At 38.6% G+C, this 19,332-nt stretch overlaps 2 protein-coding genes across 6 annotated transcripts in view; one reads left to right on the top strand and one right to left on the bottom strand.

Moving 5' to 3' along the window:
- The window catches only part of TRMT13 (tRNA methyltransferase 13 homolog), a 22,637-nt gene extending 6,937 nt beyond the window's left edge, over nucleotides 1-15,700 (bottom strand). The window contains exons 1-8 of one of the 4 annotated variants that reach the window (XM_046004837.1): nucleotides 15,415-15,675; nucleotides 12,787-12,833; nucleotides 12,624-12,690; nucleotides 7,149-7,211; nucleotides 6,893-6,962; nucleotides 6,631-6,737; nucleotides 6,116-6,283; nucleotides 4,115-4,187 (exon numbers count right to left, since the gene is read on the bottom strand). In XM_046004837.1, the coding sequence (XP_045860793.1) occupies nucleotides 4,115-4,187; nucleotides 6,116-6,283; nucleotides 6,631-6,737; nucleotides 6,893-6,962; nucleotides 7,149-7,211; nucleotides 12,624-12,690; nucleotides 12,787-12,833; nucleotides 15,415-15,561 (742 nt within the window). In that variant the 5' untranslated portion in view covers nucleotides 15,562-15,675. Of the gene's footprint in view, nucleotides 1-4,114; nucleotides 4,188-6,115; nucleotides 6,284-6,630; nucleotides 6,738-6,892; nucleotides 6,963-7,148; nucleotides 7,212-12,623; nucleotides 12,691-12,786; nucleotides 12,834-15,414 lie in introns of all 4 variants that reach the window. The other 3 variants (XM_046004857.1, XM_046004847.1, XM_046004866.1) reach the window with 3 other exon arrangements.
- Nucleotides 15,701-15,734: 34 nt separating this feature from the next.
- SASS6 (SAS-6 centriolar assembly protein) overlaps nucleotides 15,735-19,332 on the top strand; it is a 36,962-nt gene continuing 33,364 nt past the window's right edge. The window contains exon 1 of one of the 2 annotated variants that reach the window (XM_046004819.1): nucleotides 15,735-15,970. In XM_046004819.1, the coding sequence (XP_045860775.1) occupies nucleotides 15,906-15,970 (65 nt within the window). In that variant the 5' untranslated portion in view covers nucleotides 15,735-15,905. The remainder of the gene's footprint in view (nucleotides 15,971-19,332) is intronic. The other variant, XM_046004829.1, reaches the window with a different exon arrangement.

The raw sequence follows: 19,332 nt of genomic DNA on the forward strand, positions 1-19,332 counted from the left end.
TGGCAGAGGGAGAGGGGGAAGCAGACTCCTGGCTGAGCAGGGAGCCCAATGTGGGACTCGATCTCAGGACCCTGAGACCATGACCTAAGCTGAAGGCAGATGCTTAACAGACTGAGCCACCCAGGGGTCCCCCTCTCTCCTATTTATTTGGTCTTGGAAAACAGAGCAGAGGAACTTCTGGGAAATGATGGTAGAATAAATGCAAATATCTAGTTTACTCCCTCTTAAAACTCCACCAAAATGAGGATAAAAGGATTTTTAAAAAGGTATAAACTCAACAAGATCTGAAAGAGAACTAAAGGAGACAAAAGTGGGAAAGGCTGCGACTCAACCAAATTTATTCCACAAACCTTCAAAAGACTCAAGAACTGGGGGCATCAGGTACCTTGGCAGTAGAGCTGAGTAGCTACAATAGAGAGTGTTGGTGGAAAGTCTGTTTAATAGTCAGATCCCCACTTCATAGCTCCTTGGTGGCGACCTCTTTCCCACATGGTGAAAGACTAGACTAATTCTCTGGAGCAAGTAGAACAGGAGGACAGCAGCTTGAGGGACGACGGGAAGTTGAAAGTAGAAGTATGGCAAAACTGCAGGAGTCAGTGAGTGTGCATACTAATTTCCCTAGCTTTTGTTCCCCACAGGGTCCTAAGATGTTGGTAATCAGATCTTTACCCTCCAGGCAGGTGATCAGAAGAGTCTTCTCTGCTGAATCTGACCTGCCCAAGTGGAAAGATCACATCTTAGGCAGATCACCCCAAAGTGGAGCTGTGAGTCCCTCAATTCTAAGAACACACCATCAAGGAGCACCAGATGTTTGAGGACAAAAGTTTGATGTTTGAGCCTCAAAAGTCAAGAGACCAAAACAAATGGAAAAGAACAAATTGTGAAAACAGGTTACAAAGGGAGAATAATTCTAAAAAACCATTATTAATATCCTCAGAAAGATATTATAATTATAAAAAAGAACAAGATACAACAATAAAAGTAAACTCAGAGAAAAACATCTTAGAAATTAAAACTATGAGAGAAGAAATTAAGTTGGGGAAATCTTAGAAAGTATAGGAAAAAGACCAAAGACTTAACATAGAGAAGTAGAAAACCACCCCAGTAGGTCTAGTAACTAAATCGTAAGAATTCCTCCATAATGAGAGAAAAGAGAAAGTGGAGCAGAGAAAATTATGAAAGAATGCAAGGCAATTTCCCAGATACCTGAGAGCACTAGAATCGCTAAATCAGGATTTCTCATCCTTAGCATTATTGACTTTTTGACCCCAATAATTTTGTTTTGGGGACCTCTACCATACCGTATCGGATATTGAGCAGGCCTCTGGTCTGTATCTGTTAGATGTCAGCAGCATGCCTACTACTATGACAACCAAAAGTGTTTCAGACATTGCCAATGTGCTGTGGGGGACAAAGCAGCCTCCACTGAAAAACACTGGTATAAATCAAAGCGTCAGGCAAAGTGGATAAAAACATAACCATATGAAGGTATTACTGTGAAAATTTTAAACACTAAGGACAAAGAAGGACTTATGCATTAAAAAAAAAAAAAAAAAGGCAGACCAAGTATAAGGGACCAAGACTCAGAATAGCACTGAACTTTTAAATAATACTAGTGAAACAGAACTTGCAAAATTCTAAAGGAAAATGATTTTCAACCTAGAAATACAAATACCCAGCCAAGTCAAGTGTAAAATAAAAGATGTTTCCGGACAATGCAAGGTCTTAAATATATCTCTAATGCACTATTTCTCAGGAAGCTATAGGACTAGGTGCTCTGCCCAAAGAGAGTAAATCAACAGAGGAAGATGTGGGAAAAGATGTGGAAAAAGAAATTTCCACCCAGGATAGTGAAGAAGGATGAGACTGAAGAGAGTTTTAATGTTGATCATTGTCCCCCAGGAACAAAAACAAAGGGCATCCAGTCTTGATCGGATGGAGAGGGGAGAATTTTTCAGGAGGAAACTAACAGAATACTTGATGAATGTATTTATAACAAATACATTTTTTAAAGACCAAGTAAATAAAACTAAATTATTAATTTAGCAAACAATAAAAAATACAGGATAAAGAAATTTACTACATGGTCTGGGGATAAAAAATGATGATTTAATCATTTAATACATATTAGAAAGATGAGGAATGGGAAGTGTTTGCACTTGAGATGGGGCAGGAGTAGAAAATTTTCATCTTCCATTGGGAAAAACTGATAGATTATGCTTGCAGGAAAAAAAAGTGAATCAGGTAAAACAAAAGCCTGTTGTCAGACAATTTAGATAAATATAAAAATTCACCCATAAGAAGTAAATGTGGTTGGCTTTGAAGAGAGAGCAATGGCAGGGAGGGAGTGGCTGGTGCTATGTTCAAAACAGCTTGAGAACCTGTAGAACTATTTGACTCTTAACCACATAAATGTAACTTTAATAAAAGCCCCAAATAGGAAAAAAACACAAAAAACAAAGATAAAAGAAAGGAGGTGGGGATGTCAGCAGTGAACTAATTCAACAGATACTTCTTATTCTTTCTCTTCCCCTTAAATGATGAGTAAGTCAATTCCAACCGTGCCACCCAGAAAGGAAAAGTCCTTTAACTAAATGTCACTTTTTCCTCATTTCAAAACTACCTTTAATCACCCTCAGTATGTCATTACATAAGTCTTTATTTTAACTATTAGGAAAATACTGAAGTATGGAAGTCAGGAGTTTATAGTTCACATTTTGACTCATGATTATATTTTTAGACCGTCACTGCTTAGCAGGAAAAAAGATATTCCAATTAATGCAAATTCTAAATTTTTTAAATTTTTTTTAGATTTATTTATTTATTTATTTATTTGACAGAGAGATCACAAGTAGACAGAGAGGCAGGCAGAGAGAGAAGCAGGCTCCCTGCTGAGCAGAGAGCCCGATGCGGGACTCGATCCCAGGACCCTGAGATCATGACCTGAGCCGAAGGCAGCAGCTTAACCCACTGAGCCACTCAGGCGCCCCCAATTAATGCAAATTCTAAAAGGGCAGTATTAACCTAGGTTGTAGATATTTGCTCCTTTTTCTATTATTTCGGTTTAAAAATATGGGGGCACATGGGGGACACAGAAGGGTTAGAAACTAATAAATATGGTAGGCGACTTTTCAGTATTCTTAATAAGAATTCAACACATAGCATAAAAACTTGTCTAGGCTTTTCAACATCAGAAAAGTAATATTTTCAGTTAAGCACTTTTAAATACGGTGATTTATATGTAAATGTTGGGTTTCACAAAGCTGTATTAATGGAAGAGGTTACTAGGATATGCTTATATTAATATGAAAAAATATAAAAAGATACAGAAAAGGCACAAAGTGTATGACTGAAGGTGTATGTGTTGTGTATGAAATGTGACTTCCACAGAGATTAATTATTTTGGTATGATTTAAAATTCTAGAGGGGGTGCCTGGGTAGCTCAGTGGGTTAAGCCTCTGCCTTCAGCTCAGGTCATGATCTCTCTCTGCCTGCCTCTCTGTCTTTTTATGATCTCTCTGTCAAATAAATAAAATCTTAAAAAAAAATTCTAGGAAGTATCTTTTACCATCAGCTGGACAAAGAATGCTCATTTCTTTAACAGTTTATGTAAAGTCATGTTAATGACAAGCAGAAGGCACTAGCCTTTTTAAGGCAATGGGTCAGAGGGAGAGGGAGAGAGCAAACCTTAAGTAGGCCTCTTGCCCAACATGGAGCCTGAAGCCAAGGCTTGATCTCATGCTGAGATCGTGACCTGACTGGAAATCAAGAGTCGGATGCTCAACCAACTGAGCCACCCAGACGCCCCTGAACAGATTCATAATTAGAAAAGACAAAGAAATAATGTAGGGACATATTACCAAAACTTTTAAACTCTTTCCTAATATGACACTTCATTTTCTAATTGAAACTGAAACCTCATTTTAAAAAAGTTCCAACCCTAATTCAATTTACATTTATCCAAATGATAGATATAACATTCTATATTAATAATGCATTAATTTTAGTTTGTTTTCCCTGAAGGACTGTTCTGCATCACTGGATTTTTAAGCAACCGTCAGAATTTGAAACTTCTATGATTTATGCTAGAGCAACCCAAAGTTATGCAACTTACTCAAACACAAGTGTTGAATATCAATTTGAAGTCTCTCAAATACTGAATTTTTCTTTCTGTGTTTGCCATCTACCTGCACAAATAGAACATTGTCATAACAGCAGCTTTCTTATGTTTAAAAAAAGCTTTATGAAATTAAAAATATTTCTATTTGTTTTCAAAATTCAGAGGAAATAATTTCCCATTTTATTTTTTAATATTTAAAAAAAGAATCACTAGTTAAAAATTTAAGATTGTATATTCTTTGATGGAAACTCCAAAATAACAATATCATACATTTTTAAAAGGTTTGGAAATTTTTAAAAAATCATGTATAATTATTTCCTTTAACTCTAAAACTTCCCAATTTATTGATGAAGGAACTAAGGTTTATAGATCTTAAATGACTAACCTAAGATTATTTGCCAGCTCCTTTGCCTTTGTTAGGCCGTAATATACTATTTTTGGCTCATTCTTCTTACTCTCTCTGAAAGATCACAACCACCATTCTGATCTATATCCCTGTGCCTATGACTTACAAATCAACACTGTGGCCCAGATATTTTTGATAAGCACCAGATACATATCTAGCTGTGAACTAGAAAGCTCTACTTCAACTGCAAACTCATTCAAAACTGAACTCATCATTTCTCCCCTCAAACCTGTTCTTCTCTTCCACCTTCTATATTCCCTATCTCAGATAAAAAGCACCACCAGTCACTTAAAGCCATAAAGTGTCACCTGAAATAACTCATTATTAATGACTAATAAATCACCAACTCTCTCTGCTTCCAAAATCTTAGCATTTCTCATATTCTTTCCCTCCTCTCCATCCCACCACAATGGCTTTAGCTCTGGCCCATTTCTTACTTGGATTACTGGATATAATTATCTTGTTATTAATCTCCCTACTTCAAGTTTCAGACTCTTCTGATGTAGCTTTAATGGTAGTGCTAGGATGAACTTTAAAAAAGCCTTATTTTCTTCACCAACTCTTACATATGCTTTCAATCTCCTCTCAGCGGTCACTTCCTCCAGCAAACCTTCCCTGATCCACACTACACTGGGGCTGGTGTTCTATCTTCTTGGTATTTACTTACAATGGCTTTTGGTACTTACCATTATCATAAAAGACTTAGCATACTGAACCAAAATACTCATTAAGTATGCCCCACTAGATATTAGCTTCTCAAAGATAAGAACTAAATCTCATTCCTCCAAATCCCCAGCACGTAGCAGGATAGAGTCAAACTCCTTCCCCCGGCACAAAACAGGACACCTTCCAGTCTAGCCATCCTCTCCTATCTCATCACCACTGAACTCTACTTGGGACCATGCATTCCCATTAGACAGAAGTGTTTCCAAGTTTCCCTGTCATTTTGGGTATTTGGTTACACTGTTCCTCAAACCCTCTATCTAGGAAACACCAATTCTCCTTTTAAGATACAACTCAGGCATCACCTTTTCTATGTAGCCATTTGTGTCCTTTCCCTGCAATAAAACATGTCACTCCCTCTTTTGAAACCATACTATACTCTGTGCAGATTTTTTTCATACTTGGATACTTTTCTATAATTAATTTGTCTGTCTCTCCTTTCTAAATATCAGTAATAGGACATAGGGACCCTGTCTTGACTTTACCTACCCAATGTGTATCATGGTACCTAATGGTAGACTCAATAAATATTTATTGAATGAATAAAATATTTACTGAATGAATAGTCAGTAGGTGGTACAGGTAGGTTAGAACCCAAGACTTTTAACTCCTAGCTTGAGCTTGGCCCTTTCCACATATTTTCTTGTCTCTGCAAATAATTTTAAGAACTCAGCTCAATGAACTATTAAAATTTAGATTAAAAAATTTATCTTCAGTTTATAAATATAATTAGAATAAAAAGCCATATCAAATCAACATGAAAAATAATTTTCTTTAAGAGACATGTTTCTGAGTATCATTGTTTCTTTTTTCAACAAAAAAAGTACAAAGTTTGGTTACTAATATACTGCCATGGTTTCACTTACCTTGAATCTCGTGGTCACCTTTTCTACTAGGATGAAGTGAACTTTTTCAGCATCTTTTAAGGCAATATCAACCCAATGAGATAATTTTCCCTTTCCTGCTCCAAACTCAACAAAGCATCTTCTTGGACCAAGTAACTTTAATTTTTCAATGTTACCTAAAATAGAAGCCTGCAAACTTCACAAGATTATTTTATAAACTCGAGCAAACACATCTGGCTTGAATTGGAAAAGAGCAAGGTAATTTCTACAAAAGGCAGCATGAACACATTGTTAATTTTTGTTTGGTTTTAAATTTTTTCCCTTGCTTTGAAATTTTTAACACTTAATACTCAGAACCATATTCATGCCAAAAGTTTTTAATATATGTTTACACTTATTTTTTAAATGGAAAGATTCCATTCCCTACAAGATAAACTAAACAAAATCTCATTAAGAACTATATTTAGAAAGAATTTTAGCTTTTGACAAATGAACAAAAGGCCAATTTTAGTATAATTACTTTGGCCTAAACATACCTGCTGTTTCAGGTGTTTGGTTGCAGAATCACCATTTTTAGGGTCATTAAGGGCATCATGCAATGCTGGATGGGACATAATTTGATCTTTAAGTGTAGAGTTCAAACCTGTGCCAAATATAAGCACAATAACTTAAGCAACCAAACATGAAACCGTAGGGCTCTGAGCAATGGTAGTAACATCTTGTAAACCACACTGGCATCAATTCATGTGGCACCTAATTATTTTAAAAATTTTAACTTGCAACTGTAGGCAAACTTACCTTCACTTGCTTTTTGCAATTTCTTAATTAAGTTTTCCAAATGCTCTTCAGAAAGAGAAGAAATTGGAACCTATAAACATAAATGGGGCATGAGCTTATCTGGGAACTAACCATCACTAATAATATGGATTCTATAGAAAAATACATTCTAAATTCAAAATAACTAATTTATCCTAAACAAAAATTGGGACACAGCTTATTCACAGAAATAGCTCACAGACACCTTTTAAAATTAAATATAAAGTCAAATACTTACTAATTGTTCAGGTATTTCTGTTTCATCTTTTAAGCCTGCATTAATATCTTGAATAAAGAAGTCCTTAACAAAAACAAAACCACAATACTGTCATTAATGTGAAGAGCTCAAAAAAATTAAGGTGAAAAATTGATCCTTCCCTTCATCCCTTACTCCGTACCTGCCATCCTCCCTTTTTCCCATTTATGAATTAAATAACTATTGGGCACCTACTATGGTCTTTAATTTGCTTTAGTGCCGAGGACTCACCACAGTAGAGAAGAGACAGACAAAAATCTCTATATTTATGAACCATATATTCCAGTGAAATATTGCTTGAAAAAGCAGTCATATTCTAAAGAAATTCGTTGGTAATTTTTATTAACGTTTTCACCTATCTATAGCACAGACTGAGAGCTGTGTCAGTTTTGCTTATGGTGTTAACAGCAAAAACAACAAAGTACCAACTACATATGCTGTTTATCAGACAGGCAGCATGACCAAAAAGAGAGAGAGGGTATGGTATTGTAATGGTTTAGGTCTGATTTCTTCTCTTTTAAAATGGTGATTAAATAAATTTTTTTATCTAAAATAAAATAAATTTATTTATTAAATTTATTATCTAAAATAAAAAATAGAAATGTATTGTAACACTATGTTGTTTAAAAATAACATAGCATAAGATCATTCTAGTGTATCTTCAGGAAGATTTTATGTAAATATCGAGATCAGCATCTTCCAACAGAATCTTCTGCAATAATGGAAGTAATTCCAGATCTTCCCTGGGGAACATGATAGCCACTAGTTTTGAAATACTACTAGTGTGACTGAGGAACTGGATCTTCAATTTCACTTCAATTACCTCGAATTTAAATAGTTACACATGGTTAGTGGTTACCACACTGGACCAGGCAGATATAGAAGAATGAAATAATACTGTTTCTACAAATCCCATTCTAAAAGTAAAAACTACTCCTGGGACTTTATGCATACTAATGGGCTTTTGTTACACAGAAGGGTAACATGCTGTGTGTTGCTGCCTTTACTTATATGGATAATAAGGATACTGGTGATTAAGTGGAACAGGTGAAGACAACAGGTATTACAATGTTCGATTGGATGAATGGCAAAACTGTAACAGAAAATTAGGTATAACTATTATAATTTGATGCACTCTTAGTTTAAAATGATTGCCAAGAGTGCTCCAGGTAAATTGTGTTGTGGACTAGATTTTTAAATGTGAAAACTATTCATACTGGAGAAACTATCACCAACTTACTTTTATCTCGTATGCAGAATTTTTCTGAAAGATTTATTTTAGCGAGCGAGAGAGAGAAGAGTGAGAATGAGTTGGGGGAGAGGGAGAGAATTTTCAAGCAGACTCCCCACCGAGTATGGAGTTGGAACTGGGGCTCGATCTTACGACCCACGAGATCATGAACTGAGTCAAAACCAAGAGTCAGATGCCACCCAAGTGCTCCAGTATACAGAATTTTTTTAAAAAACAATGAATAGTTTTATAAAAATTTTACAAATTAAAGCACAATAGTGATAAAACTTTGCCTGGGTTCCAAGTTTCACATTATGCATAGTGGACTACATAAATGCCACTCTGCATTTTTTTCTGCATCCTATCATCCCACTGTCTTCCTCCCTTTCCTTTCCACAGTATCCTGGCAAGCAATGGTGTCTGTGCAGGGGTATTCCATTTTTAATAAATTCACCTCTTCTTTTAAACTTTTCCGAGAGCATGAATTCCATCTGTTTACCTGAACTAAAATGTAGCATTTAGGTAAGGAAGCCAATCTCCATGCATACTTGAAAGTAAAAGCAACATTCTTTTTACTAAGGGCCTATCTGGGGTGGTCATCTTTTTTCTTCTACATATCTTAATGTAAAAATGCTTCCTGTTAAGCTTATGTCATCTGACCTAAGCTGGTTCTCAGCTGGAAGACATTTGGAAATGTATGGTGATATTTTATTGTCAAAATGACTGAGAGGTGCTACTGGGAGACAATTCTCCATGGGGCCCTCAATTTACTTCAAGTGTTACAAGTAATACGCACTGACAACTTTGTTCCAGACTCTTTTTTCAAGGACATTTGTATACCAAGCAGTCTTGGAAGACAGAAATAGTTCTCCTAGAGCAGATGGCAGGCCTGCTTACTGTACAGAGTAATAAATAAATGTCTACTTATGGAACAAGGTCAGGCAGGTTTCCTTACTGCCCATTTATTTATTATCTTTAAAAATATTTCATTTTTTTTAATTTTAGAGAGAGAAAGCATGCATGTGCATGGTGGGAGGAGTTGAGGGATGAGGGAGGGAGGGGGCAAAAGAATCTCAAGACGACTCTGCACTGAGCACGAAGCCTGACGTGGGCCCCGATCTCACAAACCTGAGATCATGACCTAAGGTGAAATCAAGGGTCGGACCCTTAATTGACTGAGCCACCCAGGTGCCCCTATTATCTTTTTCTTAAGACATGCATCCAAGTGGGGGCTGGGGTAGAGGGAAAGAATCCTCAAACAGACTCCCCTCTGCGCATAGAGCCCAACATGGAGCTCGATCTCATGACCCATAAGATCATGACTGAACTGAAACCAAGAGTCAGATGCTCAACCGGCTGAGTCACCCAGGTGTCCCTTTACTGCTTATTTTAAAAGAACTGTATTTCATAATCTTTGGGTTCTTCAGCTGTGACATAAGCTATGCACAAAAATGTGCAGGATTCACCTAGGCCCTGTTGACTCCATGGACCTTAGGGAACAAGGGGAATCAATGCAGGCAAGAAGCCCATGTTACTTGCTGAGCAGTGAGTAATGAAGTCCTTTGTCTCTGACCCAGGAGTCTCTTCTGCCAGCATCCACAAACCTGCAGGCTAACTTGTTAGCTTGACAATAAGATTACACTTCAGGTCCTTCATATTCCTCACAAGTGCCTTTGCCATCTGCTGCTCAGAGGCCAGGAATACTAAATACAGGGATGTTTGAAATACACAGGACATGACTATTCCACTTGAAATGCCAAAAGCCCATTGAGGGTAGGAGCAGCTCACACTTTGATGTCAGTGTCACCCAGAGTTCTGTTCTTGATCTCATGCTCTACTTCCTGGCTATCTTGTCTCATCTTCACTCAGCTCTCCTCTTGTATTCTATACTCCAGTCATGTGCAATGCCCAGTCCCAGATAAACCTATCAACTTTCTCACTTCTAGGTACTTACATATGTTTGTTTTTCCTTGTCTGGCTGAATCTCCTCTCCTCTATTTCTCCCTCCCAGTTGGAGGGCCAACTGGGAGGGAGAAATAATCTTAAGCAGGCTCCATGCCCAGCATGGAGCCTGACTTGTGGCTTGATTTCACAACCATGAGATCATGACCTGAACAGAAATCAAGAACTGGACACTTAACCAACTAAGCCACCCAGGTGCCCTTGGCTGATTCTCCTTCGACCTGTAAGTCTCATTGTATGACACTCCTTCAGAGAAGCCTCCCTGACTCCTTCCTCATCTCTCTCATCCCCTGTTTCTCCCAGAAGAGGGTTAGGCTCTCTTCCTTTATTCTTCCACAGCACTCTGTATTTAATCAATTTTAAACATATTATATTTTTTGTCTCTCCCACTAGACTGTAATGTTCTTTTTTTTTTTTTTAAGATTTTATTTATTTATTTGACAGAGAGAGAGATCACAAGTAGGCAGAGAGGCAGGCAGAGAGAGGAGGAGGAAGCAGTCTCCCTGCAGAGCAGAGAGCCCGATGCGGGGCTCGATCCCAGGACCCTGAGATCACGACCTGAGCCGAAGGCAGCGGCTTAATCCACTGAGCCACCCAGGCGCCCGACTGTAATGTTCTTATAGGCAGGGTGCTTGGTACAATGTCTGGTATAAGTACTCAATATTTATTGAATAAGTAAGTTCCTCCCCCACCCTTCCAATATCTTACCCTGGCTAACTTAAAAATTCAAGGCTTATCAAAAGAAATGAAATCTTGCCATTTGCAACGACGTGGATGGAACTAGAGGGTATCATGCTTAGTGAAATAAGTCAATCGGAGAAAGACAACTATCATATGATCTTCCTGATATGAGGACATGGAGAAGCAACATGGGGGGTTGGGGGATAGGAGAAGAATAAGTGAAACAAGATGGGATTGGGAGGGAGACAAACCATAAATGACTCTTAATCTCACAAAACAAACTGGGGGTTGCTCGGGGGAGGTGGGGTTGGGAGAGGGGGAGGGGGTTATGGACATTGGGGAGGGTATGTGCTATCGTGAGTGCTGTGAAGTGTGTAAACCTGGTGATTCACAGACCTGTACCCCTGGGGATAAAAATACATTATATGTTTATAAAAAAAAAAAAATTGGAAGGTGAGGCGAACCATAAGAGACTATGGACTCTGAAAAACAACCTGAGGGTTTTGAAGGGTCAGGGGTGGGAGGTTGGGGGAACAGGTGGTGGGTAATAGGGAAGGCACGTTTTGCATGGAGCACTGGGTGTTGTGCAAAAACAATGAATACTGTTACGCTGAAAAAAATAAAGTAATAAAAAAAAAAAAATTCAAGGCTTTACCTATGATCTGTATGTACTGACTTCCAAACTACTCTACTGACTTTCAGACTCACATATCCAACTCTAAGCTTTTGGTCACCAACTTTTCTTGATTCTGCTACCTAAATAATTCTTGCATTTATTCCCTATCCTTTCCATCCTCTTTCATTTAGTCTCTTACCATGTCCCACCTGAATTTCAGCAACAGGCCCTCACCAGTCCTTCTAATTCCAAGCCATCTTCCCACACTGGTCTGAGAGAAAGTTTCCTAAAAGGTAAAGCTGACCACATCATTCTTTTTTTTTTTTTTCTTTTTTCTTCTTCTGACCACATCTTTCTTTAGCTTAAAATCTTTCAGTGGTTCCCCATATCTTTCAGAATAAAGTCCGAGTTCTTCAAAGTCTCAATGTGGTTTCTCACTTTCTGCCTTTGTACATATAGTTCTTCTCACCTATAAGGACTTTTCTTCCTTTTCTTTGCCAAATCAAGACTCAGCTTAAGTGTTATTCCCTCTGGAAAGCTTTTCTTGACCCCCTGGATATAATTTCAATTTTTATACAAGTACGTGCTCTTACGACATGTGTACTTCTTTCACTAAACTTATTAAGATCCCTTATTTACAAGTTAACTTATCAGTCTCCAATAAACTCTTTGAAGGCTGGGGCCATATTTTATTGAAATAAATTTAGTAAGCACTAAGTAAAAATTTTGAATAAACTATGAAATTACTCTCTAAACAATACACTTGTTGCACAAATTCTATTATCTGAGTTAGGATTATAAGTGGATTCACAGTCTGATGTCCTATACACTCAAATGCATTTACCACATTCAAGCCTTAAGGCTAGAGTCTTGCTAAGTATTCACATTTGTAATCAACTAAGTATATACAAACATTACATACCACACATTTCACCTTTCAATTTGATCAAAGTGATAAAACACTTACAGGTTTTGGCTTCTCTCTTGAGTTACATTTTTTCAAATGCTTTGATAGTTGATCTTCATATACTGTGCTAAATTTAAAGAGAAAAGTATTTAAAATAATTTTATAAGACCTGTGACAATTATTCTTTCTAGCACAGAAAAACCCTTATTGGACCCATACTTACTGTTTTGGATCTAAAGGACACAGAATTCTTTTCCGAGCATTTTCTTCCTAAGAAAAAAAGATCATATATTGACTTGGTTGAAAAATATCTAGTCATTTCTTACAGATATTAGACATAACTTCAGTGTAATCATAAGTCTACATGTTCCAAAACAAGGTAAGGAAACCTTAAAAGGGCAATAAAAAAAACATTGGCAAAATTAGTTTAGCAACAAAAATCTTCAAAGTAGCTAGTTTTTGTTTATATGAGCAAATACTCCTTTGGATAATGCGGGCTTATAGCTTCAAATAGATTTAGAGAAGGCCTACACATGGAATTTCAAATCTGTGATAGCATTGACTATAATATGCCCCATTATTTTGTAATAATCTTTTGCAGTATCTTTTTTTTTAATATTTTTATTTATTTATTTGACAGCGTGATAGAGAGAGCACAAGTAGGCAGAGGGAGAGAGAGAAGCAGGCTCTCCACTGAGCAGGGACCCTGATGTGGGGCTCCATCTCAGGACCCTGGGATCGTGACCTGAGCCGAAGGCAGTTGCCTAACTGATTGAGCCACCCAGACGCCCCTTTTGTGGTGTCTCTTCGGGGGCAAAATCACCCTCAGTTAAGAACCAGTGGGTAAAACTATGTACAAGTGGTCTCAGCAATATATGATACATAAGACAAAAAAAGATGGAAACATAACACCTATTTAGATCATATATCTTATATTGCAGATTTAGTAGGATGCCCACAGTTGAAAATCAAATTGTGTCATGTGTTATGTTTCCTTTGGTGTCTTGCAATCTTTCTTCCAGGGACAATAACAACATTCCTTTCTCTCTGGTAATACCAATCAACTTGTAAGGAACTAGTCACATTCTACTACTGTCACCACCTGCAGTCATCTTTGAGATGTTTTGTTAAAGTCAAGTATAATAAGGTCTTAGAATGAGAACAAAACTTTTCTCCCACCATAAATCTCATGTTTAAAGTTTTAATTAATTAATTAAATCTCATTTTTTGATCAAGGGATGTTTGCTGATCTCCTCAACACCACAATACAACTGTAGGTATACTTCGAAGAGTTCTCAAAGTAAGTCATGGGTCTTCCACATTACAAAACAAGAATATGCTTGTTTCTATATACTTCACTCTAGGCAAGTATCCATCAAATCAAAATACGAAGTAGAGATATGCTATGATGGACAGTAGCAGATGAAGGAACCCTGATCTGTACTGGATATTGCCCAGGATAAACCACCTAATAGAAATAATGTAAATAATATTGGACATCCAGAAGCCATGAAACCAGGGGCTTGCCTATTTGGTTTCTAAAACTGACTAAACACGTTCTTCTACAAGCATTCTGCATCTCTTGTTCTTAGTTTTATTTTTCTATCATATATATCCTAAGGAAATACACACAAAATACAGCTGACTCTTGAAAGGGGGGAGGGGAAGCCACACCCCTCCTCCACAAGCAACTTTTGACTTTTCAAAAAATGAGATTTAAAACTTTTTGAATTAAGTACACATAGTCTACTGCTGACCTAAAGCCTCACTGCTAACATAAAGCTGATTATGCATATTTTTCGTTGCATGTATTACACGCTGTATTCTTACAATAAAGCTAAAGAAAATGTTATTAAGAAAGTCTTAATAAGGAAAGCACATTCATAATACTGTACTGTGTTTATGAAATCCAGGTATATGTGGACTGGCAGTTCAAACATGTGGTCAAGGGTCAACTATATCTATCTATATCTATATATACATATGTATAATTTAAGATTTTATTTATTTGAGAGAAAGAGAGCACACAAACCAGGGAAGAGGCAGAGGCAAAGAGAGAAGCAAGTTCCCCAATGAGTAGGGAGACCGATGAGGGGTTCAACCCCAAGACCCTAGGACCATGACCCCCGCCCAAGGCAGAGGCTTATAGATTGAGCCACGCAGGCGCCCCAAGGGTCTACTGTATATTGACAGTACAATTAATATGCCTAACAGTATTCTCAAACAAAATTGTACGCCTCCTGTTTCAATTTTAAAAAGTCAATTCTTACACGATTTTCAATCTTTCCTTCCCCCTTTCAGCAGTTACAAGTTGCTTTCAAAAGACTGTACTTAAGTTTTTAATGACTCCGCGCTCATCGCAAGCGCACTCCCTAATCCCCAGCACTTATTTCACCCATTCATTCCCTCTCCCCTTTGGTAACCATTAGTTTGTTCCCTACAGTTAAAGAGTTGTGTGTCTAAATAAATTTTTTTTAAAGTTTCTCAACCGTATTCACAAGAAGTGATTATTACTCACAAAACAATTAGAACACAATTAGTGAAACTTGCGATTTCCCATCAAGAAGGCGGAGACTGGGCGGAGTGTATAAGGCGGTGGCTTGGAGTAAAACTAAGATGTACTATTACCCTAAGTTAGTATCAAGATAAACGGGTCACTGCTGGCGCTTTAGTTAGCGCGAGAAGCACTACACTTCGCTCGGGCTCAGTATCGCTCCATAGGGAGGGCAGGGCTGCCCTTAGTACAGGAGAAGCCGAAAAATCCAGCAAACAGAGCAGCAATCTGTCAAAGGGAGTTTCCGGACCAAGAAACTTATTTCCAACTCTCCAAAGGGTAGGGGCAATACCAGACCTCCGCGGCTCCAGCGTGTTCCCCACAGAATCTTTTCCCCGCTGCCACCACCATCCTGCAGAAGCGCTTCTTCTTTTCCACATAGTAACTGCAGCGACCCTCAACCGGGAAGTTGGTCGTGTGCGGGGCCGCGGCAGAAGCCGCCATAATTCGGGATTCGTTTGTGGTGGTACGTGTCGGGTGAAGAGAAGAAAAGTTCTTCGCTTCCCTCGGGTTCCCTTCCCTTAACAAATATGGCCGCCGCGGGTCCCGCCACGCAAGTTAATACCCGGAGCTGCCCCCGCCCCCAATCCTGTGCAAAACCGGAAGAAAATGATGGTGGCTGACGAGGTCCAAGTCTTCCCCGCTTTCCCTCTGTTTCTGTTTCCCCGCCTCCTCAGCGGAAGCCGAGCGCCAAACTCAAATTTTAGCAGGACCCGGACTCCTGTAGGCTAGTTCGCGGGCTGGGCCTGCTGGACTTTTCCGCTTACTGGCAGGGTCAGCGGACCAACATGAGCCAGGTTCTGTTCCAGGAGCTAGTCCCACTGCAGGTGAAATGCAAAGACTGCGAGGAGAGGTGAGGTTCCGCGTTAACCCGTGCCCGCGGGTGGCGGTTGGGGTCGGTCCAAGGCGGAGGGCGGGGAGAGGGGGAAGATGGCGGCTCTGGCCAGTGGCCACCGGCTTGCCGCTGGGTGTGCGGCTGGCGTCCCGGGACGCGGAGAGAGTCCCACTTGGAACCTAAGTTGGTTGCGGAGGGCGCAGAAGGGAGAGTATGAGGAAATGGAAAGCTCACCCGCGTCAAGTTAATTTCCAAAAAAAAAAAAAAAAGAAAACAAAAAACCCAACTCTGAACGGCATCATAGAAGATTATAGCCCTGCTCTTTCGTTTTGAGAAAGTTAATTTTGTCTGGAGAAGTGAAATAATTTACACGAGAGCTTACAATAAATTCACGGCAAGGCCGGCGCTAGAACTTTGGTCTTGGCTCCCAGCCCTTTTCTCACTCTTTGGAATATATTGGAAGTAAATTTAAGCTTCAGCTTAAAACAGTTTTTATGGCGTAGTGCCTTTTCTTTACATTAGTTACTAAAAATAAATAACGTTTAATCGACTGAAAACAGTAGAGGAAATGGTAAATTTCATTCATTCATTTAACAAATACTGCTTACTGGCAAAACACCTTGCCGGGTACTGGGGACATAGTGGTCAGGAAGAACAGTCCTTGTTTCCGTGGAGTCCAGTGGAGGAGGAAATAAAGGCCAGTCTCACAGATAAACGCAAAATTACGACTTTGACAAAGGTGGTGGTGCTATTGGGGCTTAATTTGAAGCCAGGAGATTTCGATTTTGTCACGCCACTCAATAGCTGACTCTTCTCTCAAACTCGTTTCCTCATTTGTAAAACTGACATAAGGTGCCTGCGTACGGGATATGAGGATGAAATTCTGAAAATTCTGAACATTCTGAAAATGTTTATGGAAACTAAATGGTTTGGAAATGTGACGTTAGAAATGAAGACATTGCTTTATTGAGTAATGTGAAGCTAGCTTATTGTTCAGAATTAGGTCTTAACGTCAGTCCGCAAGTCAGGCAAGGAGATACCAAAACTAGCAGTTGCGGGTGGAGATACTGTAGGGTATTTGATTTGGTCATTCTTTTGTGCTGTCCAGTATGAGAGCCACATATGGTTACTGTACTTTTGAAATGGAGCTAATCTGAACTGATGTGTGGTAAGAGTAAAATGTGCATAGAATTTTGAAGACTTACTTATGAAAAAGAATGTGAAATATCTTAATTTTTATGTTGCCTGTAAAGATGACATTATTTTGGATATATGGAAGATATATGTGAGATATAAATTATTAATATAACACATGTTAATATATTCTGTATATCAAACTTTGGAAATATTTATATTTAACATATTGGATATATTTTTAAAAAATTATTACAGTTAATTTACCTGTTCCTTTTAAATTTTTTTTTTTTAAAGATTTTATTTATTTATTTGACAGAGAGAGAGATCACAAGTAGGCAGAGAGGCAGGCAGAGAGAGAGGAGGAAGCAGGCTCCCTGCGGAGCAGAGAACCCGATGCGGGGCTCGATCCCAGGACTCTGGGATCATGACCTGAGCCGAAGGCAGCGGCTTAATCCACTGAGCCACCCAGGCGCCCCCCCTTTTAAATTTTTTAATGTGGTTTCTAGAGAATTTAAAATTCTATATTTGGCTCATATTTGTGGCCTCCATTGTATCTCTGTTGGACAGCCCTGTTTTGGAATAATAACGGGGGAGAGCATCATTTCTGATTCTAATACTGGGACTCCTAATTCTTCTCCATTTCATTATATTGTCATCACAGTTACCTTCTTTTTTTTTTTTTTTTTTTAAGATTTTATTTATTTATTTGACAAATAGAGATCACAAGTAGGGAGAGAGGCAGGCAGAGAGAGAGAGAGGAAGCAGGCTCCCTGCCAAGCAGAGAGCCCGATGCGGGGCTCGATCCCAGCACCCTGGGATCATGACCTGAACGAAAGGTAGAGGCTTTAACCCACTGAGCCACGCAGGTGCCCCCACAGTTAACTTCTTAAAACGCATTCCCATTTTACTTCTCTTGTTTAGAAACCTTTGATATATTTCTATCACCTATAGCAGGGATCAGCAAATGAGCCCACGGGCCAGGTGCCTTCTGCCCATTTTTTTTTTTTTTAATTTATTTATTTGACAGAGATCACAAGTAGATAGAGAGGCAGCCAGAGAGAGAGAGAGAGAGGGAAGCAGGCTCCCTGCTGAGCAGAGAGCCCGATGCGGGACTCGATCCCAGGACCCTGAGATCATGACCTGAACTGAAGGCAGCGGCTTAACCCACTGAGCCACCCAGGCGCCCCCTGCCCATTTTTTTAAGTAAAGGTTTATTAGAACACAGCCATTCTCATTTAAGAATTGTCAAGCTGCTTTTGTGCCGTAAGAGCAGACATGAATAATTGTGACTAAGACCTTTGGCCTGCAAAGCCTAAAGTATTTACTGTCTGGCCCTTTACAGAAAATATGCTGGCCCCTGACCCATAAGGAAAGTAATCCAGACTTTAGTTAAATATTTAAGGCCGGTTCAGCTCAACAAATATTTATGAATACCTACTGTGTGCCAGGAATTGTCCTACATACTGAAATGGTCTAGCTTCCTTTCTCTTTACTCCTCTGCCTCCCGATGACAACAACAACAACGAAAACAATTTTCATTCTGGGCCTCAAGGAACTCACACTTAATAGGGGAAACAAAAAGATCTTGTTGGGAGAGGTAGAATAGCACCGGTTAAGAGTTCAGGCTCTGGAGCCAGATTATCTGGGTTTAAATCTCATTTCTGTCACTTACTGACTGATATCATACAATCATTTTTTTCTTTGTGCCTCATCTTTAAATTAATATTGATAAAGTACCTGCCTTATAGGATTATTAGGAGGATGAAATGAGTTAATACATACAAAGTGTTTAAAACAGTGCCTGAAGTATTATAAGCATGCACTAAACATTTAGTAGTTATTATTAAAATGTGATTAATGCATGAAGTGACATCAGTGCACTAAAGTCATAAGAAGGAACTTCAGTGGAAGATAACTCAGAGAACTCTGGAGGGAAGTAATGCAGATTTTGAAGCCCAAGGTTTGACACCAACCTCTTTTTAAATTTTTTTTTAGAAGTTCTGTTCCCCATATGCTAGTCATCTAAGACTACTTATCCCTTGCATGTACCTCATACTCTCAGTACCCTACCTTTAATCCTGCTCTTCTCCCTGCCTCAAATGCTTTTTCTTTCTTAACCTTCAAGGTTTGTCTTAAACCCCTTCATTTTAAGGACTTTTTCAAAGTTGCCAAAGTTGAAATTAATTGCCCTTATTCATTTATTAGCACAGTGTAGGTTAAAGGTCTGAGTTCTAATTTGAGTT

The sequence above is a fragment of the Meles meles genome, chromosome 1, assembly GCF_922984935.1.
Source record: "Meles meles chromosome 1, mMelMel3.1 paternal haplotype, whole genome shotgun sequence".
Classification (NCBI taxonomy): Eukaryota; Metazoa; Chordata; class Mammalia; order Carnivora; family Mustelidae; genus Meles; species Meles meles.